The sequence below is a fragment of the Lonchura striata genome, chromosome 15 (genome assembly GCF_046129695.1).
Source record: "Lonchura striata isolate bLonStr1 chromosome 15, bLonStr1.mat, whole genome shotgun sequence".
In the NCBI taxonomy this organism is placed as follows: domain Eukaryota; kingdom Metazoa; phylum Chordata; class Aves; order Passeriformes; family Estrildidae; genus Lonchura; species Lonchura striata.
This window is the reverse complement of record NC_134617.1, coordinates 2,158,542-2,183,843: the sequence shown is the minus strand read 5'-3', so window position 1 is coordinate 2,183,843 and position 25,302 is coordinate 2,158,542. Positions and strand designations below refer to the sequence as shown.

The 25,302-nt window shown below is 52.2% G+C and overlaps 2 protein-coding genes across 3 annotated transcripts in view; one reads left to right on the top strand and one right to left on the bottom strand.

Moving 5' to 3' along the window:
• The window catches only part of NEURL1B (neuralized E3 ubiquitin protein ligase 1B), a 32,692-nt gene extending 17,702 nt beyond the window's left edge, over positions 1 to 14,990 (top strand). The window contains exons 2-5 of the mRNA XM_021532125.3: positions 7,733 to 8,293; positions 11,910 to 12,617; positions 13,534 to 13,659; positions 14,504 to 14,990. Of these exons, the coding sequence (XP_021387800.1) occupies positions 7,733 to 8,293; positions 11,910 to 12,617; positions 13,534 to 13,659; positions 14,504 to 14,748 (1,640 nt within the window). The 3' untranslated portion in view covers positions 14,749 to 14,990. The remainder of the gene's footprint in view (positions 1 to 7,732; positions 8,294 to 11,909; positions 12,618 to 13,533; positions 13,660 to 14,503) is intronic.
• A 6,250-nt stretch (positions 14,991 to 21,240) lies between these two features.
• The window catches only part of SH3PXD2B (SH3 and PX domains 2B), a 65,312-nt gene continuing 61,250 nt past the window's right edge, over positions 21,241 to 25,302 (bottom strand). For both annotated transcript variants that reach the window (XM_031506023.2, XM_021532124.3), the window contains 3 exons: positions 25,151 to 25,200; positions 24,864 to 24,989; positions 21,241 to 23,521 (listed from right to left, as the gene is read on the bottom strand). In XM_031506023.2, coding sequence (XP_031361883.2) covers positions 22,058 to 23,521; positions 24,864 to 24,989; positions 25,151 to 25,200 — 1,640 coding nt within the window. In that variant the 3' untranslated portion in view covers positions 21,241 to 22,057. The remainder of the gene's footprint in view (positions 23,522 to 24,863; positions 24,990 to 25,150; positions 25,201 to 25,302) is intronic.

Here is a 25,302-nt window from a genome sequence, read left to right as displayed (position 1 = left end):
TAATATAATATAATATAATATAATATAATATAATATGATATAATATAATATAATATGATATAATATAATATAATATAATATAATATAATATAATATAATATAATATAATATGATATAATATAATATAATATAATATAATATAATATAATATAATATAATATAATATAAATATGATAGAAATATAATATAAATCTTATACCAAATATATTAGACATATATATATATATATATATATATATATATATATATATATATATATGAGAACATTCCTGCCTGGCTCTCCTCAGCCTCTGGGTTTTGTGGAGGCTGTGGAGGATTTGCCACCAACACTTCCATCCTCGGAGCAGAGCTTCTGTCGTGGTTTATTTTCTGCCCTGGGCCGGCTGCTGCTTCCTGGGAGGACACGTCAGGATCCAGCTGCACTCCCCATCTCCTGCCTGCAGCGCTCTGCCAGGGGAGGTGCTGGGAGAACCAGGGCAGGTCAAGTTTGCTCTTGGCTTCCTTTTCAGGCCACCCCTTCTTTTTGGGATGTGGCTGGGCTTTGGTGTGAGCTCCTCACTGCGAGGAAGGGGTTTAAATTGAAAGGAGCAGCAGTGCTGGAGCTCTTTTCCTGAGGACACACAGGAGCTGGAGCAGCCTGGAAAATACAGTGGGAGATGGGAGGTGGAACAAGCTGGGAATTACTGCAAGGTCCTGCTGGAGCTGCCTTTGCTGGTTTGAGAAAAAGGATTTTGCCTAATGCTGTTGGCAAATAGCTCTATGTTGTCATGCAGGTACACCTAGAAGTCCAGAATCAATATGTCATTTCACCCTGCCTGTAAAAAAAAGAATAAATTTAGCATTTCAGAAAAAAAAAAAAAAACCAAAACCATAAAATGTTTGACTTGAAGCATTAGAGGGTTTTCTTGTGGACACAGGCACAACTGGATTTTGTGAGCTAAAGTCAATCCCCGTTCTCTGCCAGAGATTTTTCTGAACTGTTCTGCAGTGAGAAATGATGTATGTCCATGACATATTTACAATGAGAGTTACCTCAGTGCCACAACACAGCTTCTTTTAATGGAAAAGTGACTTTTGTCTGGCTTTTCGTCTTCCCTCCTTCCTGAGCGTTTCTTCAAAAATTTCTCATTTCCTCTAATTCATCACAGGCTCTTCAGTGTCCCCTTAACACCTCGGTTTCTGTGTCACTCTCTTGCAAATGAACCTTTTCTGAATTCCCTGGAAGTTTTTCAGGTTAGAAGGCATTACATCAGAACAGGCCTCCAGACTGGTCATGCAAACCACAGGAATTTACACGGGGGGTGGGTTTATTAATTGAATTTTCCAGTGTTTGAGCCAGCAGGACATTCAGAAATGAGGCAGATTTTTTTTTGTTGTTGGATTTGGTAGCCCAGCTTTCCAAATCCACACCGTTGAGCGTGGAATAGGCCACCCCAGAGCTCCCTGACACATTTTCTGTATTAAAAAAAAAGAAAAAAAAAAAGAAAGAAATGTCTAGACAGCGCACTAAATTTATATGTGAGATTTGTATCTCTTGTCCTCAGAAGATAAAATCGTGTTGGAGCACAATCCTGTTTCGTGCTGCTGGGGATGTTTGGTATCTGCAGTAACAGCCTCCCCTGCCTCTTCCAGCCTCCCAGTGGCTCCAGCAGTGGAGATTCCTCAGGTTTTGGCTTTTCTATTTTCACATTCTGAGCTGCTTTAGTGGGTGGGTCTGGGATTCACATCAGGGGATGCTGAGCTCTGCACAGAGCAGAGACAAAACAATTCCTGCTCCAGCTGGGCACCAAGGACAAATGATCCAAATCTCAGCCCAGGAGCACAAACACCGTGGGCTGGAGAGAGAAAAACCAGCAGGGTGGGACTGATGGGCTGGAGCTGGAATGGGACAATGAACTCCAAGGTGCCAATGGAGCAGAGCTGATCCCAGGGAGAGACCCCATGAGTGGTCAGGGATTTTGGGACCATTTTGGTCCATCTTGGGTTCATTTTGTGCCATTTTGGTTCACCTTGGGTTCATTTTGTACCATTTTGGTTCACCTTGGGTGCAGCCCTGGCTGGGCTCTTGTGCTGCCCAAGGTGCATCCATTGAGGAGATCCTTTTAGTAAATCCCTGTTTTATTCTGTAGCTCTGCCAGCCTCTGTTCCAGCTCAGCCTTCCCAAGGCATCAGTGGGATGAGGACTTTGGGCTTTGACTGGAGCACACTGGGATTGACTGGGATTGTTTCCCCCAGCTCGCTGTCTCGCCCTTCTTGTCCCCACCTGTTGGGATTTTCCTGCCACAAAGCAAACATCACTTTTCCCTGTCTGCAGACACCTTCAGTGTGCAGCAGCCACGAGTATCTGCTGGGATAGGAAGAGTTTCAGGGCTGCAGATAAAGCAGAGCCCATAAAGATAAGCCCTGGGTGTGCTCGGTGGATTCCCTTTCGCCGGGCACGAGGCTCCAGGGATGGATTTCAGGCTCCATGCTGCTGCCCCTCAGGAGGTTTTCAGCCTCTCCTCTGAACCTTTCAGCCTCTTCTCTGAACCTTTCAGCCTTTCTCAGAGCCTTCCAGCCTCTTCTCTGAACCTTTCAGCCGCTCCTCTGAGCCTTTCAGCCTTTCTCTGAACCTTTCAGCCTTTCTCAGAGCCTTCCAGCCTCTTCTCTGAACCTTTCAGCCGCTCCTCTGAGCCTTTCAGCCTTTCTCTGAACCTTTCAGCCTTTCTCAGAGCCTTCCAGCCTCTTCTCTGAACCTTTCAGCCTTTCTCTGAGCCTTTCAGCCTTTCTCTGAGCCTTTTAGCCTTTTTCTGAACCTTTCAGCCTCTCCTCTGAACCTTCCAGCCTTTCTCTGAACCTTTCAGCCTTTCTCTGAGTCTTCCAGCCTCTCCTCTGAACCTTTCAGCCTTTCTCTGAGCCTTTCAGCCTTTCTCAGAGCCTTCCAGCCTCTCCTCTGAACCTTTCAGCCTTTCTCTGAGCCTTTCAGCCTTTCTCAGAGCCTTCCAGCCTCTCCTCTGAACCTTTCAGCCTTTCTCTGAACCTTTCAGCCTTTCTCAGAGCCTTTCCCCCTTTCTCTGGCCAGGGCAGACCATGCTCCTGCAGCACGGGCCGTGTCTGCTGCCAGTGGATGGTCCCAGTGATTTTCCCTCTCTGTATCCCCTGCACAAGCCCTGTTTGGCACCAAACGCTCCTTGCAATCCTGTGGATGTTTTGTCATGGGTTTACTTGGGAAAGGCCCTCAGGAAAAGGCTGTGGGACCCAGGGAATGTCTCTGGTGCAGACATGGATTTACCAGTGATGCATGAGGATGCAGCGCTCTCCTCCTCCTCCTCCTCCTCCTGTCAGGCTGCTCTCGCTGTAGCTCTGCTCTCCTTCAACATAATTCCCTTCTCCCCCATTTTAGGGGTATTATTCCTGCCTGGCTTGTCAGGGCAAGTGAATTCAGGATCGATCTGGCTCGAGGTCACTCCCCAGCTGAGCAGGCTCCTCCATCCCACGCCCCAGGGAGAGCAGCAGCCTCAGACAGGGCTCTGGAGCTGAATTTTGTCTGCTGCTGTCAGTGGGATTACAGTGCCACTGCAAACAAATGGGTGAAAAAAAAAAAATTATTTTTAGAACAGGAACCATGATAAATATGTGGAATTTATCCAGGGTCTGCCTGCTGTACCTTTTTGAAATGCAAAGTGCATGTCTGTTAAAATACCTCTCCAAAGGTCAGCATAACCTCTGGAATGAGTGTGCTGGCCTTTTGGAAAGCAGGTGAAGCTTCAGATGAGAGCCCCCAGAACCCAAATCTGCCTCAGTGGCATCTGACACCACAAGGATGGAAATGCTGCCTTGCCAAAAGGGTTTATCCCTCAGGTTTCAGTGAGGAGCCTCAGACCATTCTTCACCTTTCAGTTCAGTGTTTCCTTCCATTTCCCTGCCTTTTATGTTTGCTGGTGAGATTGATGGATGTGCTGTGAGTGTCATGTTTGAAACGGGTGAGAATGGGGATGAAAAATGGAAAATTCTGGGATAAAAAGAGGGATGGAAGCTCAAGGCATCCCTCAGCGGGTTTGTGTCCTCTGTGATGATGCAGCCAGGCTCTCAGGGCTCAGGGATTGAAGTGTTACATTTTTCCAACCTTTTAAGGTGTCTTCGAGGTGGAGGAATGGTGTTACTCTCTTTTAGATGGGAAGTGAGGCAGAAAGAGAAGAAATTACTTGCTCCCAGGAGTTGTAGGAATCTCACAGCTGAAAAAATAAAAAAAAGAGTTGGCGTAGCTCTTCCCTGCCTGTCAGGCACCCTGGGTAGGGTGGCACTTGTGCCACGAGCTTGGCTGTCGTCATCCCACTTCTGGGTGGGAATGCACAGCCAGGAGAGGAGAGGCTTTGGAGCAATAGCAGAGGGAATAAACTCGAGCCAAACTGTGGAAGCCGAGCTGCAAATTAGGGCAATTCAAAGGCACAATTGGAAGGCACAAACATCCTGTGGAGCTTGGAGTCCCAGTCAGCACCTAATGAGTAAAGCACATGCCCTAGCTCAGCCCCGGGCGTGTTTCAGTGGGAAAACTCTGCCTCCCTGCCTGGGGTTGTGGCAGGCTTTATTCCATCAGCAGGTGTTCATGTGAAGGGGGGAGCAGCGTTATAAATAAATTATCCGTTCATTTCCGTCGGGACCGTTTCCTATTGTTTAGCCACAATATGCTTTTGGTTGTTTTTTGGGCTTTTTTTTGGTTTTTTTTTTTGTTGTTTTTTTTTTTTTTTTTAAGAAAAAAACAAAACAAAAAGCACCGGACCCTGACCCCGAGTCCCCCTGTGGCAGGGTGGACCCAGAGCTGTGTTTGAAGTGGGTGGCAGTGTCCTCGCTGCCCTGTCACTCGTGCTGGTGGCACTGGCACTGCCACCTTTGTCCTCTGGGCCTTCTGAGAGGGGCATGAGGAGAATTTGCCTGGCTGCAGTGCCAGGGGCATCACATCCCTGGCAGGAGCCTTTTCTCCATCAGGGGGCTGTGGGAGAAAGGGGAATGAGGGGATTTTGGGGATAGCAGAGAGAACAAAATCTGTCTTCCCACCTCCCTCCTCCTGGCCAGTGTGGGGGCATCGAGGCGGTGGCTCTTGCAACAACAGGGGGGTTGTTTTTAACCATTTTAGAAACCAAAAGCAGCTCAGTGGGTTGTAAAATGAAGGTTTCTCTGCCTGAGGAGGCTGTTGCCCAGCCAGGCAGGGTGTGAGGTGGGCACTGAGCCCACCCAGTCCCTCAGGAACCCTTTGGGATCTGTCCCTGGCCCAGGTCCCACCCGAGGGGCGCACAGGCTGTGTGAATGCACATGGGAAGAGGGGTGCTGGGTGGGGAGGCGAGGCCAGGAGAGGCTTCACCCTTTCACCCTGCCCTGTGCTGGCTGGTCCCTGCCTGGAGCCCCCAGGCCACGCTCCCTTTGCAGCAGCTCCGTTTGTCGGGAGCGCTGGCAGGCACACGCGCGGAGCAGCTCCCACATCAGCACGGGTGGGCTGTGCTGGGAGCTGCCATTTCTGCATTTTAGCTCCTCAGCAGGCAAGGAATGAGATTTCTCCTGGGAATACACAAAGAAATGCCCCTTCCTGGGGAGCCCTGCAGTGCTGCTGGGAGCAGAGGTGCTGTGCTGGGCAGGGGGATTGAGCACCTGGGGAGGATTTTCCCTTCCCCATCTGCTCCAGGGCTCTTTTCCACAGCCTTAGTGTGGAACTGGCACCCTCTCCTCACTGGCTGAGAGCAAGGATGTATTAATTTCCACTGGTGTGTGACAGGATTAACTATTGCATGGTGACTGTCACGTGCAGGGCAAGCCAAGAGAAAAAACACCTTTTTGATTGTTATTTATATCTTGCTGCAAACAGGAGCTTTTTGCCTTCATAGCCCTTTGACTCCTGTTCCAGATGCCTGATTTCAAGGGCTAATCCTGTGCTCAGATCTTGCTGCAACCTCTCTTCTCTTTGCTCAGAGCCTTAGTGCAGGTCCCAGCCTCTCCCTGCCCTGTCTGCTCTGGTGTTGCTTGGAAAAAAAAAGCTGCCACCACTGCAGCCCTCCTGCCAGCTCGCCCAGCTGAGCTCCCAGGATCTTCTGGTGGGTTTTTTCCACCAGAGGGATGTGACAGAAAAATCCTTCCCTTGTCACGAAGCAAAGCCTGGGGTTACACACAGGAGGAAGCAGCCTGGAGGAAGGGCCTGGCAGGTGGCTGCTAAAGCTTCAAACGTGGCAAAAGTGTTCAGAGGAATTGTGAGCATGTGATGGGGTCTTATATTGAACAGGGTGGCTCTGGGCATTCAGGATGTGTTCCATTTTTGCTTTAAACATCTACAAAGCCAGGTGCAGAGACAGGAGGAGAGGTGGAGTGGGTGGGGAATGGGGAGACCAAATTCCCCAGAACACCGAGGTGGAGGTGGGAGCCCAGGACCTGGAGCAAGTCCCCGTGTGCTCAGAGATGTGAAAAAGACATTGTCTCCACCTCAAGGAGCGTCTAGCTAAGGTTTAGGATTCAAAGTTGAGCTTTTTAAAATTTCTGCTTCATGCCTGTCTGAACCTCACTTTAGGCCCCAGATCTGCTTTCCTTGAAGTCAGTCTCAGAATTTCTATTGGCTTTAAATGCTGCAAGATCTCACCCATCAATTCTCCTTCTCCCATCTGTAAAACGAGGATGGCAGGATTGCTGTGCCATCTGCGGTGCTGTGAAGCTGAAAACAATCATCATTTATAAAGTGCTCTGAGCTCAAATGGGAGGTTCTGGGTAAAGGCAAGGCTGTGCAGGATGAAATGTTCCCGAATGTGCCAGTTACATCTGATATCTCAGCCAGGGGCTGGGTTGAAGGTTTAGGAGGAACAGTCTGGTGTTGCAGAGGTGCTCCAGCTGCTGAATCTCTTGGATTATTTGTGCTGGCCAAAAGTTCCTGTTCGTCATTACGAAATCAGGGCACAGAGGAGCTGGTGGCTACGTGTCCCACAAAAATCTTCTGAGACCCATGCTCACCTCTAGGATCTGTGATTTTTAACAGCCACAGTCCTCAGAGCTCCTGTCTCTGGCCACCATGTGAGTTAACAGCACGAGCACTCTGAGGAGGAAACTCGGAGCTGCAGATGTTGAGCTTTTCTGAGGGCAATAGGAAGCATCTGATGGGAACAAAGGACGTTCCTTCCTATCCAGCTTTGCAGGGAAGCTGCCTAACCTTGCTTGACACGTTTTTGCAGAAAGCTGAGGGCCAAACTGGGACAGCAAAGAGCAGGTTGTGGCTAAGCATGCTGTGTTAAGGTGAAATATTGAGGGGGTTGGAACACAAGCCCTGTGAGGAATGACTGAGGGAGCTGGGGGTGTTCACCCTGGAGAAAAGGAGAGTCAGGAGTGACCTTATCACACTCTACAGCTCCCTGAAAGGTGGCTGTGCTCAGCTGGGGTTGGACACTGACAGAACCAGAGCACACAGCCTCAAGCTGCACTAAGGGAAATACAGGTTGGATATTAGGAAAAAGTTTTCTACAGAAAGAGTGATAAAGTTCTGGAATGTTCTGCCCAGGGAGGTGGTGGAGTCCCCATCCCTGGGTGTGTTTCACAAAGCCTGGATGTGGCACTGGGTTGAGTTGAGGTGTTGGGGCTGGGTTGGACTCGATGATCTCGAAGGTCTCTTCCAACCCGGTGATCCTGTGCCATTTCAGATCTTAGCAGAGTGGTGCAATCCCACCCAGCTGAGCCAAGCCTGGCTGGGGCCAGGCCCTGCTGACTGATGTGCTTTGTCCTTCCGCAGACACGAGCCACCAGACCCGCTCGGTGTCCAGCCGGCCCTACTACAGCTTGCCCAACAGCAGCCATGAGAGACGCTCGGTGCTGGCCGTGGCGGAGCCGCCGCGCTTCCACTCGCAGGCCAAGGGCAAGAACGTGCGGCTGGACGCGCACTCGCGCAGGGCCACGCGCAGGAACAGCTTCTGCAACGGCGTCACCTTCACCAACCGGCCCATCCACCTCTACGAGAAGGTGCGCCTCAAGCTGGTGGCCGTGCACCACGGCTGGAGCGGGGCCCTGCGCTTCGGCTTCACCATCCACGACCCCTCGCAGATGAGCTCCGAGGAGATACCAAAGTACGCCTGCCCCGACCTCGTCACCCGCCCCGGCTACTGGGCCAAGGCGCTGCCGGAGAGGTTTGCGGTCAGGGACAATATCTTGGCCTTCTGGGTGGACCGGCACGGCAGAGTCTTCTACAGTATTAATGATGAGGAGCCAATCTTGTTTCACTGTGGTATTAAAGTTTCCGGGCCTCTTTGGGCCCTCATAGACGTCTATGGAATTACCCATGAAGTGCAAATTCTAGGTAAGTGTGTTTTTGCCACCTCTGGGCTGCTCTTCTGGTTGCTCTTTCTGATCCCGTGTCGCTGTTGAGGCAGGACGGGAATGAGAAGACTCTGACTTAGAAGGCTGTGAGAGTAAAACTCCAGTTTATTTAAAATACACTGCTCTTTATACAGAGCTTCGTGAGGACCGACTTTATTGGTCCTGAAGTGAAACAACCCACACCATTGGTGCAGAGTGCTTGACACACAGTGATAGAACTTAACTATAAACAGTGTGAAAAACAAGAGAGATAAAGAATTATTTACATTGTTCTCCAGCTCTTTCCCAGGCTTCTGCCTGGCTAGAAATTCTCAGTTTCTTTCTTTGACTGAATCTGAGACCCACAATTCCGTAGGAAAGATGCATGATCTATGTGATCATTTCTATGGGATACTTAGGAAAATTAATTTGCTGTTGGTTTTGTACCTCCAATTAATCATTTTTCTTCTGCCAGCAGTAGGGATGCAGAAAGCAATATATTCCAGAGATGGCAGTGATGGCAAGTCCTAAGGCTGCACTTTATGGGAAGGGATAAATGGAAATGTTTACCTGTAATTCCACACAGCTTTCTCTGAGCTGGATGTGCTGCTTTGGCATGGAAAAACATGGAGCAAGGTCCCAAGGATTGAGGAGACAAAAAGGACAAGTTGTGACTTCGTCTATTCTTTCCCAGCAACCAGTTACTGCCAGTCCATTGGAAAATTATGAGTAATTGCCCATGAGTTTCCTGGAGCCCTTGCCCAGCCCTCTCCCCGCTCTTGGCCGGGGTCTCACCCAGGCTGGCGGTTTGAGGGGCTGTGTTGGCATTGTGACCCTTCCCTGGCACAGGGACATCACTCAGACCCCTGGAATCAGGTGAAGTCAGCCTCATCCTTAGGGAGGGCTGCAAGAGGGGACAAATCTATTCCCATGAGCAAGCCCAGCTGATGGCCATGGGATGATTTTCCCTTCGTGGCTTTTACAGCATTGAAATTTCTACTGAATTCAGCATTAGATGGAGTGTTTGAACTGGGCTGCACCACAGGGAACACTTTTAAAAGCCAAGAGAGTTGCCCTTTCCTGGAGGCTCCTCGGAGCTGATGGAGTTTTAACAGCCAAAGCCAGCTGCACCTGCCCCAGGGGATGGTGCTGCCAGCCTAGCCTGGCATGGAGCAGGCACCAGGGATAGGCTGTGGAATGGTGAGTCCAGAGGGCAGGCAGCTCCATCACACATCCTTCTGAACAGTGCCAATTATTTTACAGGCGAGAAGACCACACATAAACAACACTTTTCCCTGTCTGCTGTGCCTCAAATGTGTAATTAAACCTCACCAGCAGCTTGTCCTGTAATTGCAGTTGTGACACACTCCAGCCTCTGGTGCTCGTCACAGAGGAGAAGGAGTGTTTGCAGTATTGGCCAAGGCAGCTGCTTCACCAGAGCTTTCCTTTCTCCTCATAAAATTGGAGTTTGAAAATGAAAATGCAGCTTATTTCTGCTCCCCACCTCCAGTCCTGCCTGCAGCATCCAAGAGTTCCCAGTGACAGACTCAGGCTGAGAGCACCTGTACTCTGCTGGGAGTTTTCTTTAAATTAAAATAGCAAACCCCTGACACTGCTCCAGGAATCAGGGCTGTGCTCAGCCATCTGGGGTATCAGGGGACCTAAACCCCTTTCTTGAGGATGTGCTTGTTTCTGTCTCATCCTCCCAAAATGTTGTGAGTTGAGAAAATTGTGAAATACAGTTCTGAGGCACAAAATGCATCTTTCAGCATCATCAATCGTAGAATGGTTTGGGCTGGAAGGGATCTCAGAGATCATCTCATTCCAACCCCTACCATGGGCAGGGACACCTTCCACTATCCCAGGCTGTTCCAAGTGCTGTCCAACCTGGCCTTGGACTCTTCCAGGGATGGGAATCCATCATGAAGCTTGGATGTGCCTGGCTGCTCTGTGGGACCATTTCTTACCACACAAGCTGTGCTGGCTGAGAAGGAGCTGCTGCAGCCATCAGCCACCCCAGTGACCTCTCCCTCCTGGGCTTCTCAGCAGCTGCTGGGTGAATTTGGATGTTTTTCCTTCTTTGCCAAAAGCCTGGGTGTCGGGGTCTGGTTTGCTTTGGAGTGACCCTGGGATTGTGAGAGTCCTCGTTCCCTTAGCCCGTGCAGCCAAAGGAGGAGTCTGGAATGTGTCTGATTGCACTTTCAAGGTTGTTTATTTTTTCTTCTCTATGACATTCTTTCTCTGACCTGCTGAGCTCTGCCTAGCAAGTCCACCATAGCATTTTGCCCCGAGCCCTGGGCAGCTCCCACTCAAAACTACATGTAGCATGTTTACAATTTTGTCCCAGTTCCCATCATCTATGTTAGTGAATCTCTGCCTTAAACCAATAGAAAAGTGTCACCATCACACCAAGACATGGAGGACAAGAAGAAGGAGAAGGCCAGGACACACCCAAATTCCTCCATCTTGTACCCTCTTGAACCGCATTCTAAAAATCCCCAAATTCTATTTTTCCACACTGTGTTAATTCAAACATCACACTACTCAAACCCTTGTGGCTTGTAATTCCTCATATAAAGCTGTCAGTCTTTTTGATGGGCTGAAATCGAAGCCACAGGTGTTTTTGACTTCATGCCAGGGTCTCCAAGCCCCCTGCCAGGGTCTGGAGACAGCCAGGGCAGCCAGAGGGATGTGCTGGACTCTGACACCTGGGGATTGTCTCCTCCAGGGAGCAGGCAGTGTTGGTGCTGGGCTGCTTCAGCCCTCTCCATCTCTGGGAAGACCAGGAGTCATTCACACAAACTCTTAAATTCCACGTGCTTTGACTTTGCTCAGTGCATTAAACCTTTCAGAGCAAAGTCTCCAGGCTGGCCCAGCAGGGCTGGAGGTGAAAGGGAGAACACTCCCAAACTTTCCCACACCTTTACATCACCCCCAAGCCCGGCATGGCTCAAGTGGAAACCTGGGAAATTAATTAAGGATCAACATCCTGACTTTCCCTTTGCTGTGAAAAGGGAAAACAACCTTCTCCTGTAAAAGCTTTCTAACACCTGCAGGAAGTAGCTTTTGTGACAAGCTCTCCATTCAAAACCTCTGCAGGGCTGTGAACACCCCTGAGATATGTGGCTTGAAATGACCTCTCTGGGACACACCTGTGCCTGGACACAGGCGTAAGGCAGTGGCAAGGAGTGTGGAAGGAATATCCATTCATCCTTGAGTTCCTTCACCCATCACTTGTGGGTTTGCCTTGCACAAGACCTTGGGACAACAGAATATTGAGACTTTTTTTTTTTTTAATAGGGTAACCTCAGAGCTATCAGATCTTTCTCCTCAGAAAGCTGTAGGACCACAATGGTTTGCAGCTTTTCCCCATTCCCCAGTGCAGGGAACTCCCAGATCACACAAGTACTTTGGAACACTTGTTTTCCCTTGGCTGGTGCCAGATGCAGCCGCTCCTCTGCCTGCCCCACACGTGACTCTGCACCAGGAGCTGTTTTTTAGTGGTTGACCCATGGCTGATTTTTCCTTTCGGAGTCTGTAGGCTGCAATAACAACTGTAAGCATAAAAGCAGGCAGTTTTCTCTTGACTAAAGCCTGTGCCTGGGTTTCTCTCACAGACAGCATGTTTGCAGAGACCATGACCACTGCCCGGCTCAGCACCGCCCGGCTCAGCACCTGCCTTCCCCAGAGCAACCACGACTCGGCCAACTTCAACAACAACGAGCTCGAGAACAACCAAGTGGTGGCCAAAATTGCAAACCTGAACCTGAGCCGGGTGCCGGGGCTTGGGACTGACAACCACATCATCCCCTGCTGCCCCGGCCGGCGGCAGCACGCCCAGGGAGTGCCGGCGTTCCTGGACACTGACCTGCGGTTCCACCCCACCCGCGGCCCCGACATCACCTTTTCCCAGGACAGGATGGTGGCCTGCACCAACTGGCAGGAGAGCAACAGGACTTTGGTGTTTTCTGACCGGCCTTTGCACATCGGGGAGAGCCTCTTTGTGGAAGTAGGACACCTGGGGCTGCCGTACTACGGGGCCCTCTCGTTCGGCATCACCTCGTGTGATCCGAGCACTTTGCGGACAAACGAGCTCCCGGCAGATCCGGACTTCCTCCTGGACCGTAAGGAGTACTGGGTGGTGTACCGGGCCTTCCCAGTCCTCAACAGTGGCGACATCCTCAGCTTCATGGTCTTGCCCAACGGAGAGGTGCACCACGGGGTCAACGGGGCCAGCCGGGGGATGCTCATGTGCGTGGACACCTCACAGTCCCTCTGGGTGTTTTTTACCATCCACGGCGTGATCAACCAGCTCAAAATCCTGGGTAAGTGAGGCCAAGCTGGCTGGAGATGTTTCCTGGCCCAGAAGCAGAGCTCTGGGTTTGCATTCAGCGTTCACTGATGTGAGGATGCAGCTCCTTGTGTTTGCAAGCAAGAGTGACAAAAGATGGTGCCTGTCACAGAGATGTGTGCAGCCTCTATGGTTCCCCCAGGAAAGGGTGAGACTGAGAGATAAAGCAAGCAGCAGGCAGGGATGGCTGTGGGGGGCAGCTTCTTTTTCAGTGGGTTTGTTTTTTGAAGGGATTCTTTATAAACAGGGATGGCTGTGGGGGCAGCTTCTTTTTCAGTGGGTTTGTTTTTTGAAGGGATTCTTTATAAACAGGGATGGCTGTGGGGGACAACTTCTTTTTCAGTGGGTTTGCTTTTATTCCAGCCAACAGGTATTAAACTTCTGCCTTGGTAAGGATGATGATTTTTGTGAGCACAGCTCTGGTTTAAGCATGGACAGTAATTGCTCCTAAAGCACTGCCACAGCTCAGGGATCAGCTGGCACTTCTGATCCATAGCTGGGGACCAGTTCCAGCCTTTCTCCTTTCCTCCTGTTAAGGATTCCATCAGAAAAGCAGATGTTAATGACTTTGTAAAGCAGGCTTTCTTCATCCAAAGCAATGGCCTTTCCCAGCTGACAGTGTGACAGCCACAGCTGGAACCCACTGAGAGTGAGACTGTGGGGAAGTGGAAAGGCAAATTTTGCACAACCTGGTGCTCGCTTCACTGAAGCTGAACAGGCATCATACAGAGGGATAAAGAGACCATGGGCTCGCACCCAAAATCTTGCTACCAAGGGGCAGCAGCAGGACTCGCCCTGGAGTCCCAGTGCAGGTGGGGTGGGAGCAGCTCAGCAGGCTGAGGGGGTCTGGGGTGTCCCTGTGTGGGCTCAGCTCTCTCCTGCGTTCCCAGGCACGGTGCAGTCCAGCCCAGGGACGGTGTCTCCCTCAGGATCCCCCGGTGGCTCCCAGTACGACAGCGACTCGGACGTGGCCTTCAGCGTCAACAGGTCCTCATCAGCCTCCGAGTCCTCGCTGGGTAAGGACAGCCAGCCCTCAGCCCCGGGGGGGATCCCAGAAGGAATGGGAGGAAAACACAGTGCTGGAAAGGTCTCCATGGCCTGAGGAAGGGCTGTGCAGTGGTTGTGTCAGCAGCAGTGTGGCCAGCAGGAGCAGGGCAGGGACTGTCCCCCGTGCTGGGCACTGCTGAGGCTGCACCTCCAACCTTGTGTCCAGTCTGGGCCACTCGAGATGAGGAAGACATTGAGGGGCTGGAGCGTGTCCAGGGAAGGGAAAGGAGCTGAGGAAGGGGTTGGAGCCCCAGGACTGGCTGAGGGAGCTGGGAAGGGGCTCAGCCTGGAGAAAAGGAGGCTCAGGGGGGACCCTGTGGCTCTGCACAGCTCCTGACAGGAGGGGACAGCCAGAGGGGTCGGGCTCTACTCCCAGGGAACAGGGACAGGATGGGAGGAAACAGCATTTAGTTGCACATGGAATAGTTTAATTTAGATCCAAGGAATAATCTCTTTATCGAAAGAGTGGTCAGGCATCTAGTTGCACAAGGAGTAGTTTAATTTAGATCTAAGGAATAATCTCTTTATGGAAAGAGTAGTCAGGTATTGAACAAGCTGCCCAGAGAAGTGGTGGAATCACCGTCCCTACAGAAAATGTGTGGATGTGGCACCTGCCCCATGTGTAGAAAAGGACTAACAGGCTCTGCCCAGAGCTGTGACTGCTGCACATTGGAACACACTGGAATTCCTTTGGCCAAAGAACCACGCAATGACTAAGGACAGCTTTAAAAACTGCCTTAAGTGTGTCACACAGCGCCAGCTCTGCCCGATCCCGGGTGACTAAATCCCTCATTCCCCCCTTTTCTTTTGCAGTGACTGCCCCCAGCTCCCCTTTGAGCCCCCCCATCTCTCCTGTCTTCTCCCCTCCGGAGCCATCGGGCAGCAAGAACGGGGAGTGCACGGTGTGCTTTGACAGCGAGGTGGACACGGTGATCTACACCTGCGGACACATGTGCCTCTGCAACACCTGTGGTCTTAAGCTGAAGAAGCAGCTCAACGCCTGCTGCCCCATTTGCAGACGGGTCATCAAAGATGTGATTAAAATCTACCGCCCGTAGCGGGCTGCAGGAAGGGGGAACGCCGCTAGCAACCCTCGCCTTTCCGTCCCTGCTTCTGGGTTATCGTGCTGGTCAGTCGTTATCAAGTGGCTCGTTATCTGTGTTTCCTTATTTGACTGCTAGGGCACAATTCAGGGAGCAAAGCTGAGCATCGTCTGGGGCCTGGCCAGGACCCCAGCCTGCTGCAAATGAGAAATTTTCCCGTGCAAAGGCTCTTTTTTCCCTCCTCCCACTGCGGGCGAGGCTCGGGTCGGGGTGGGGACGTTGCCACTTGGGCAGTGCCAGGTGCCACTGGGCTTCCTGACCCTAAAACCCGACAGCTCTGAGCTGCTGCCAGGGGTTTGTGCTGTGATGGGGCAAAACTGGGACGAGGCCCAGCGGGAGGGTTCCAAGTGGACAGAATCGATCTGGAAATGTCATGTAAGGAGAACCAGCTCAGGCCAAATAGTGGCACAGCCAGATTGCCACTTGTTGGGGTTCCGACCCCATCAACAGGCCCGTGGGGACATGGAGGAGCTGGTCTGGGCTTAGATAAAGCAGATTTTTCTTTCTGTGGCACAACAGGGCGTTCTGGCCATGGAGGCTGAGAGCCAGGGAGCTGCCCTGGGGTAGCAGTGAGGAGCACGAGCCCAGGCAGAGCCCAGGCAGCCCACGAGGGGCACCTCGGGCACTGCCCTGCTGCCTTCTGAAGCCATAAACTGCAGCCTGTGGATGGCAGGGGCGTTTGGATGGGCACACTGCACTTGGCACTGCAGTGATGGGCTTTGTCACCTGCAGGCACACTTTGCTCTGCCCTCCTGGCAGGTGGCACAGCTGCCCTGTCACCCTGTCCTGACTGTCCCCTGTGCCAGACCTTCCCCTGCAGCCGGTGCCATGGCAGGGCTCAGCCTTCCTCCCGCCCTGCCACGGGGATTTTTTGGAGGCTCTGGTGAGGAATTCATTTCTGACCCAGTCCCATCAGGCTCACCTTTATTTCTGGGGACTGTATATGCTGATTTTACCTGGTCTTTCTCCAGCCTTTGCAGATTTCCCAGCACAGCTCCCAGCTGCCTGCACGCTGGGTCTCAATTGTACCTGAGACCTTGTTGAGAAAAACAGGGACTGTCTCACTTGGCTTTACTGAGGAGGAGAGAAAAAGGTTCTGAGGCCGAGTTAGATGGTGGGAATTAAAAGGTAAATGGGGTTTGGGTGTAATGTCAGCTGCAGGCAGCACCTGATTGCTCAGCACCAGGGCTGGTGTGAGGAGCTCAGCATCCTCCTCCAGTCTCTGTCCTCTGCCCATTGCACAGCCCTTATCCTGTCCTTCAGCCCCAGCCTGGCCAGTTTCCAGCTGCTTCAGGCTCAGAAATAGGGAATAAAGATGGAGATGGGAGGATGAGAGGAGCTGTGTCCCTGCAGCTCGCTGACCGTGTGCTACCAAGTGCATAAGAACAGCTTTTCAGAAAGGTGCAATTACCACTTTTGAGTCTGGTAAAAGGAGAAAATTGAATAACTCCTGCACATTTCAGGGCTTCTGGGCACAAAGGGAGCCAGAGGGATGTCTGGCTGTTCCCTCTCTCCTCCGAAGCTGTAGGTGTGTGGTGCTGCTGTGCCAGGAGAGCTGAATTTGGCTGCTGGTCTGTGCCAGCCCTGTGCCAGCCCTGTCCCACGCTGCCATCGAGGAGGGCACAGCCAGGGAGCAGCTCATCCTCCTCCTGCAGTGGGCTGTGCTCACAGGACACCCAAACCTTTTGTTTTTTTCCTTGGAGAGATGATGAACATTTTTCTTGTGTGCATCAAGGAGAGGCAGCTGTGACCTCTCAGCCATAGCCCTGCACGAGGGCCCAACAGCTTTGCAGAGCCCTTTTTGGAGACCTTTTTGGTGCCACCGGCTGTGCCACCACCCTCAGCAGAGCCACTGCACCTTTCACTGCCACCTTTCCCCGAGGAGGAGCCAGGGCACATTCCCTGCTTCTGGAGCTTTTCTGGAGCTCCCAGCTGGCTTTGCATTCCCAGGGATCTCCCAGCCCCACGTTGGCAGATCCAGGTCCAGCTGTGGGCAGTGGGCACAGCACCAAGGGCACAACGGTGCCAGGGTGTGTGCCAGCACCTGCTTGGGCGCTGCCAGCCGTGGGAAGCCTTTCCCTGGGAGGAATTCAAGGAAAGCTGTTGGAATCCCCAGCCTGGATCAGGTCTGGGCCATTCCAGGGGTGCCCACGGTGACACCAGCGGGGCAGAGCCCCCTTTGCTGGGTGCCACCTCAGGGCCTCCATCAGCAGGGTGGGTGCAGCCTGGGTGGGGTTTTTTTTGGTGTAGCTCTGTTTTGTATTTTTAAGCCAGCAAGGAGAAACACCGAATCCACCCCAGGAGCTGCTCAGGACACTTTGCAGAGGCTGAATTTTTGCTGTAGCAGCCAAAACCAGTTTGCAAGAAGGGGCAGCACCCAGTGAGGCCAGCAAGGGAACTGAGTGGGATGGGAGAGCAGTGGACCTGTGGCCCTGCCTATCCAAGAGCAACAGGAATTTTCCAAAATAGGCCTCAAAAAAAAAAAAAAAAAAAAAAAAATTTCCAGGAAAAGGTAGCCTCTTACAGATTTCATTGTTAGTATTCGTATTGCTATTTTTTTTAAACAGTCCAATGATATATGATTTGTACAGAAGATCTGTTTGTGCCTTATAAGGGTGTCTGTGCACTTTTTATCCTTTTTAAAGCAACTTTTAAAAAGACAAAAAAAAAAAAAAAAAAAAGACGGGGGGAGAAAACCAACACAGATCAATGGTAGTTTTATAGAATTTTGTGTTCACTGACAATCCTGCTTTTTATATATATATATGAATATACATACATACATATATATATATATATATATATATATAGGAGTGAAAAAGTGTTTATTTCCATGGATTTTCCCCTCCTCTTCTCCTTAACCTTTGTTTGGAAAAAGGAAGAAATGAAAGAGATGGGGGAACTCTTTTACCTCTCCCCCTTTCTGAGGCAGTTCCTCTCTTGTCCTTACCTTTATCATTCAATACTGTGACCTGTATTATCTTGTTGAAACTGAATCAGATTTTGGACCTCTGTATTAGGCTTTTCAAGCAAAATTTTGGGGGGCCTGGGGAGGGAGGGCATCGCACGAGGGAGGGAGCTGCACCTCTACATGTCAGTGCTCTATAGTGTTCAGTGCTGTGTGTTTTCCTTTGGTCCATTTACCTGTTTTCCATGAATATAATTTTGACTTGTTTATGAAACAAATAAACCTTTGGCTTGTACAGAGTGCTTCAAAGAGTTTGAGCTGGAGGGGTGAGACAGCCTTGATTTGCAAAGTGAAGAAAGACTGATCCAGAGGGGCAGAGGCTTCCAAAATAAAATAAAAAAGAGATTTTACAAACCTTTCCTGAGCTTTGTTTTGCTCCTGGGAGTCACTGCCCAGTGGCTGCTCACTCCCTCCATGGCCTGGGAGGTTTTGCTGGCTCATTCAACCCTGCAAGTCTCTGGAAATTTGGGGGACAAGGGTGTATCTCAGGGCTACAGAGGTGGAAGGGTTTGGTGGCCCTCACAAAGAGCCCCAAATTTCTTATTCAATCCAGCCTGGCCCTCTCCTGTGCCCTGCTGGGGCTGTGGCAGCCAGGGGTGATGCAGACACAGCAGGAGGGTTGATTTTCATTTTCATTTTTATTCTTTTCTCCTTTTTCCTTTTACATTTCCTGTTTTCTTCCTCTTTTCCTCTTTCCTTTCCCCTTTTCCTTTTCCTGTTTTCTTTCCCCTTCCCTTTTTCCTTTCTTCTTTCCTTTTCCTGTTTCCTTTTCCTCTTGCCTTTTCCCTTCCCTTTTCCTGTTTCCTTTTCCTTTCCCTTTTCCTGTTTTCTTTTCCCTTTTATCTTTCCCTTTTCTTTCCCCTTTTCCTCTTCCCTCTTCCTGTTTCCTTTTCCCTTTTTTTTTTTCCTCTTCACGTGGAGTGGAAAAATTCATCCACAACTCTGCCCTGCCAGAGCTGAGTGTTCACACAGACCCCTTGCTCGCTCTGGGTGCAGAAGGAGCTGACAATTTATGCCAAAATGCCTTTTTAGACACTCTGCTGCCTCAGTTTACCCCCAGAACCGATCCCGGGCCACCCAGAACCCCCCAAGCCCCTCAGCACTGGCAATGCCTCCTTCTCTCTCTGCACTTTCCCCAGAATCACCAAACTCTGCTGGTGTGAGCCCACAGGAAAAACTTCCACACTCCACTGCCCCATTTGGTGGGATATAAAGTCACAAGGAGCTGTCAAGGGTCCCCATGAGCCTCCCTGCCACAGCTGCCAGGGTGGATGGACAGACAGACCCTAAACCAGCCCTGGACATGAGAGCAGCACCCCAGAATTCCACCAGCCATACACATGGGTTCACCAGGGTGCTTGAAACCAGTCAAGCAGTTTATTTCTTAAAAAAAAAGAAGAAAACAAAACAAAACAAAACAAAAAAAAACCAAACAAACCAAACCCCAAACCCAGCAAATAAAAAAATATCCATCCCTTAAAGGTGAAGGTATAGACAGGGCATGGACACAGCTACATCTACCTTTGGCTGCCCCCCACCCACCCACAGTAATGGAGATTTCTACACATTACATTATATAGAGACACATGGACAAACAAATGGGCTTTGGGAGCCTGGCAGGAGCTGGGCACTGCAGGGCTGATGCCCACCCAGGCTGTGCCCAGCCCGGCCTGTTCCCAAATCCCAGCTCCTGGTCCCCAAGTCACAGCAGTGCCCCCCTTGGCATGGCCCCGGATCTCAGGGGGACTGCTGGGGGGCTGCCCCCGAGTTTGGGGTGCTTCTGGCCACCCTCCTCCTCCTCACGAGGTAGGCAGGGAGGTGCAGGGAGGAGAGGCAGCCTGGCTTGGGGCACAGATCGGAGCGGGGACAGAGCCGTGCCAGCCCCGGGCTCCTGGCATCCTCCCCACAGCAGCTTGGGCAGCCCTGGGCAGGCAGGAGAGTGGACAAGGGGTAAGGCTGCAGGTGTGGGCACCTCCCGAGGGGGATCCCACCGGGACACTCCCTCTTGGAAGCTCTTTGGGAAGGAGGGAGCGATCCTGTCCCGCGCTCAGCGAGCCAAATACAGTACTTGTGTCAGGGAAATGGAGCACGACCAGTTCCGAGGCTCAGGCTGGGAGGGGAGAGGGAACAGCCCTCGCTCAGAGGCCGGCCACACAAACAGCACAGCTCTCTCTGAGGAGAGCCGGGGCACAGAGGTCTCTGAGACAGAGCTGAGACGAAAAAGCTGTTCAGCAAAGGCAGAGCAAGGACACGGTGCCTGGGAAAAGGACACACAGCGCTTCCACCCTGTATCAAGAGCAGGGATACAGGTCCAGCCCCTTCCCAGATGCTGTGGGAGCTGGATTTGGCTGTGGAGCAGCTCTGGTTTAACTCATCCTGTCCCCACTCCTTTCCAAAGCAGAAGGGGTTGAGTGGAGCCAGGCAGAGCGAAGGCAGCGCTGTCCCAACCCACCCTGCAGCTCTCCCGGGAGCACATCACCACCTCCCGACGTGCCAGCAAGGAGCTTTGCTATTGCTCTGGCTTGCAAATGTGGTGCTTTTTGCCAGCTCAGGTGAGTCAGCCTGATCAGGAGCTGATGTGCCACCGGAGGAAACCGCAGGTGGGAGGGAGAGGAATGAGCCACACACCGGGATGCACAAATTCCCATGGCTGAACATGAACTCTGGGGCTTCTGGATATGAGGATGGTCAGGACATCTTTATCAGATAAAACTGCCCCATTGCCCTCCCAGAATGATCCTGGGACCAGTTTTTTTCTGTGTGCAGGCAGTGGGATCTTCGCATTCCCATCTGGACAGAGAAGGAAGTGAGCATCTAGGGAAGTGGAGAATGCTCCTTCAATTCAGCCAGCCTCAAATTAGAGGGAAAACTGTCATTATTTTCAGCAGCAAAACAATGTGGCTGCATTGCTCACACTTGCAATTAGACCAGGGAGGGCAACAGGGCTTGGCCAACACCAAACCTGCCCCTGCCTTGGCAGGGATGTTGGACTGGATGATCTCCAGAGGTCCTTTCCAGCCCCAGCAATTCTGTGACTCTGTGAAACCCACAGACATCCGGGTTTAAAGCTCTTCTGGAGAGAAATGCAGCCCTGAAGATGCAAATAGCCAAGGACAGAAAGGAAGAAAGCAGCACTGGGGAACAACAGCTCATCCTCCTGCTGGGATAAGCAGCACTGAGGGCAAGGCAGGCATGTCAGCATGGAAAAACCCCAGGCTCTGCTTGCCCAGAAGCCCCTCCAAGCCAACCTGGCCCACAGGGTGAAATGCAAGTACCTGGAGGACAGGCAGGTGGGGTGACAAACGAGGCAGGCAGCCCCTGAGCACCAGACCCACCTCAGAACTGGTGGTGATGTGGAGCTGAGCTCCCACATTCTGCATTGCACTTGATAATGTCAGCACCGAGGGAAGGACCCAGCTCCTGGCTGCTGCCCGCCAGCCCAGGGAGCTCCGTGGGTCCTGGGAGGGGGTGGTCCCCTCCTAGTCCAACAGGCAGGGCAGTCTGGGTGGGGAGGAGAGCAAAGCATCCCTTTTCCAGGGTTTCTGGGGTCGTTCTGGTCCTCTGCGCCTTGCATAGAATTCCTCAGCTCTGGAAGCAAGACCCCTCTGATGTTTGGTTGCAGTACTGCAGGGGAGAGGCCTGAGAGCTGTCCTGGAGCAGCACAGCAGGACCTGTTTAAATGAGGGTGCATTTTTCCCTATTTTTTTGCACCAGGAGGATGTTGAAGTTAACACTTGTCGTCGTAGGGCAGGGAAGGACCAAGGGATGATCCCCGTGCAGGGGGAGCACGGTACAGCCCTGAACCACAGACAGAGCTGCAGGAACCTGTTCTCAGCAATCTTTCCTCCTTTTTGCCACATTCCTCGTGGCTCTGCTACATCCCTGGGCTAAGCAACATGACCTGTAACTCTTGACCGTGACCCTGAGCTTCAGGGAAAGGCAAATCCTTCTGTGATTTCCTGTATTGGTACCATTCCACCTGGCTGCTGCTGGATTCCTCTCCAATTCACCACAGAGGTGGCAAAACATCACTCAAGGTGCATCTGCCCAGCACAGAGAACCACGGGAGCCAAGTCCTTTGGGGAATGTGAGGAGGAGGGTGGGTACAGGGAGCACAGGGGTGGGGAGGGGAGGCCGAGCTGCTTCCTCCAGCTGCTGCCAAGGGGCTCCAGCTGGGAGGCGTGGGATTTCCAATTATTATCTTTTCTTTTAAAGCCAGCCTTACAGAAAACTATAAATTAATCTGCTCATTAAATACTCAGGTGAGAGAGCCGGGAGCCTCCGGCTGTGGAGCAGCTACGGCTTCTTCCGCAGGTAATTGGAAGGGATCCAGCCCTCCCAGCAGGGCCCCCCAGCCAGGACCTTGCAGAACCACCAGCCACTGCTGTTCTTCTCCCGAACTTCAAACAAAGTCCCTTCTCTGAAGCTGTTGGTCTCCTCGTCGCCTTCAAAATCCGCCACTGCCACGTAGAGAGCTTCCCTGGAGATGTCGGGGGCTGAGGTCCTCTCCTTGGCCTCCCCTCTCTCCACGGGCTTGGAGATGACCTTTGGGTTGATGCTGCTCCTGGCTTTGGCTTCGTCTTGCATGCAGGCAGAGAGGAAGGGCTTGGCTTTGGGGGGGACCAGCATGGGCCTCCCTGGCACCGCCGAGGGCCTGGCCTCGGGCGCTTCCCGTGCCCGGGGCTCGGCGGGGACGGAGGCAGGAGCCCCCATCTTCTTGGGAGGGGGTGGCCTGCGAGGTGGCACCACGGGGCGCTGCGGAGGGGCGTCCCTGGCACAGGGGGGGCTGGCTGGGCCCAGGGGAGATTTGGGCAGTGCCTCTTTGGGGGCAATGTCCAGCTTGGGCTGAGCTTTGCTCTCCGTGCTCGGCCGCTCCGGAAACCTCCCGCAAGGCTCCGAGGAGACCACGGCATTGCTGAAGCTTTCCCCGGCGATGGGGTCCTGCTCTGAGGGCTTCTCTGGGCACTTGGCAGGTCTCAGCTTGCTCCTCAGGCTGCAAATGTCCAGTCTGTCATCGGCCAGAGGTGCGTCAGTCCGGGGGGACGCAGCGGGTTTTGGCCTGATCTGAGGTCTCGACTTCAAGAACGGGTTCTGGGTGATGGGCTCAGGTTTGTCCTCCACAGGCTCAGCTTTTGGCTTGGTTGGCTTGACAATGGGCCGGAGGTTTGGCTTCTTCACCTCCTTGGCCGACACCTTGTGGCCACATTCCAGACCCATCTCATTTTTCAGCTGGAAGAGTTTGCCCTTCTCCGGTTTGAGCTCCGGCTTCTTGCTGTCCTTCGGGGCTGCCGACTGCTTGGGTGGGATCATGGGCAAAATCATGCCTGGGGGCTTGGGGGGAGGTCTCTGCCTCTCTAGTAACTCTCCTTCCGATTTAATGATGGACTCCTTCCTGGGTGGAAGGCTGGGCTTCTCCTCGGTGTCGCGGTCCGAGATCTCCTCGTAGCCGCCGGCCAAGGACAGGTCCCCACTGTCAGGAGCCTCCTTCCCCTTCCAGTCCTTGCCCCACCTCCCGCTGCAGTCCATGCCGTTGGGAGGAGCCTCTGGCAGAGGTCGGCAGGGCCCTGTCACCTCCTCGCCGGCACTGCCATCGGTGTCGCCCAGCCGCAGCTGCGCCATCTCGGTGGGGAGGGGAGCCAGGAAATTGGGCCTGGAGGCGTTGCTGGTCTTCTTGTACTTATCAATGAAGGTGGCGGGGGCCCAGCCCTCCTTCTCCTCGATCTGGATGTACCACCAGCCGCTCAGGTTCTTCTCAATAACCTGCCCGGGGGAAAGGAGACCTCAGGCAGCCACTCTGCACTCAAGGGTCTTTGAAATTACGGCAGCGTAATATGTAATATACATTATAAAGTAATTAGTGCTAAATGAAATTAAAAACCACAGCGTCTCGTGTACTAAAACCAGTACAACAAGAAAGCTAAGTGATAGAAATTCAAAATACCAAGACACTGTCTCCAGAAATGTATATTCCAAAGGATTTCTCATCTGACAAGACCCCAGCTGGAGACATTTCTGATAGGCATCATCAGAAGCTTATCCTGATTTTCACCTGAAGGATTCCAGCAATTTTCCTGTTCTGGGAAAAGCACGATAATGTGCTAAAGAAAGCCCCTCTCAAAGCCCAAGAGACTGCACAGAAATGGACCCCTCAGAACTGAGCCTCGGAGACCCATGGGGACTTTGATGCCATAGAAGCCAAGTCCTGAGTTCCCCCAACACCAATCCCCTGGCTCAGAGTCAAATCACTTGTGGCTTTCCTTTTTTCCAAATTTATACTTTGATCACTTAAAAAACTTCTTTAATTATTAAATCGCGGCAGCCATTTTTAACAGCAGGGTGACACATGGCCTCGTGCTGCTCCAGCCAAAAGCCACGGAGTCCCAGGAGTGGCATCCTAAGGGTGGTCCTGGCTGCCAGGGAAGGCAGGGGCAGAGGAAGAGGAAGAGGAAGAGGAAGAGGAAGAGGAAGAGGAAGAGGAAGGGCTGCTGGGCTCTGCCCCTCCCAGGACGGGTGCCAGGTGCTGGCGGTGGCCACGGCGCGGCACTGTTGGAGCGATCCAGCAGCAGAGATGGATCCCGTGTGGATCCCACACTGCCCAGCCTCTCTGCAGCTCCAGGAGCAGGGCTGGGGCCTGCCAGGGGCTGATGGGGCAGCCCTGAAGGAAAAATCCTCTTAGAGAGGCATTAAGTCACATCCACACACGGAGAAAGCAGAATCCCATCTGCAGGAGGGGTTGTGCCAGCAAAGAGGGTGCGCCAGGAATTTGGGAAGGGCTTTTAACTTTACACCTGGTCTAAGAGGAAAAACTCCCATCTCCAATTCCATTTGTGGTGTGGGTTTATTTTCCATTTGCTCAAACAGAGCACTCACACCTGGGGGACAGGAGGCCACCAAGAATGGTGTGGGCCAGTGTCTCTTGAGCTCCTACAGGTTTTTATCCTGCTCTCAGAGTCTGGAATGTTCACAGAGACAAAACCATGCCTGGTTTGCACTCAGAGCACCATGGGGTGCAGATCTCCCTGGCCTGGAAGGTGCCAGGGCAATGGGAGCCAGGAGTGCTGCCCTGGAGTGACAGTGTGTGAAGGGAAGGTGACAGTCTCACCTCTACTTTCATTCCTGCCTGGAAGCTGATGCCATCAGGGATGGTGGTCTGGAAGTCAGCAATGGTGTAATATTCCTCTTCCACTTGAGGGGGGACAGGAGGCTTAGGCAGGTTCAAACCACGGGGCTGTGCCAGGAAAACAGAAAAGCCATCAGTGTGTTTGTACAGCAGGTGTGACACCACATCCAGGCACGGGGACAAGATCCCAACCAGCGACCAGAGCTCCCTGCAGTGCTCCCCTCCCTCCCCTGTGCCACTGCTGCCCTCCCACACCAGCTGGCACTTACTATGGTGAGGTCTCGGCGAGGGGGTGGCCTCTGCCTCATCTTTGGTGACTCTGTGGAGGAAGAATTCCAGATGCTGTTGAGTTTCTGGCTTTTGAGCACGTGTTCATGAAAGACAAGTGAGAGACAGAACAGAAAGGCAAGGACTAAACCTG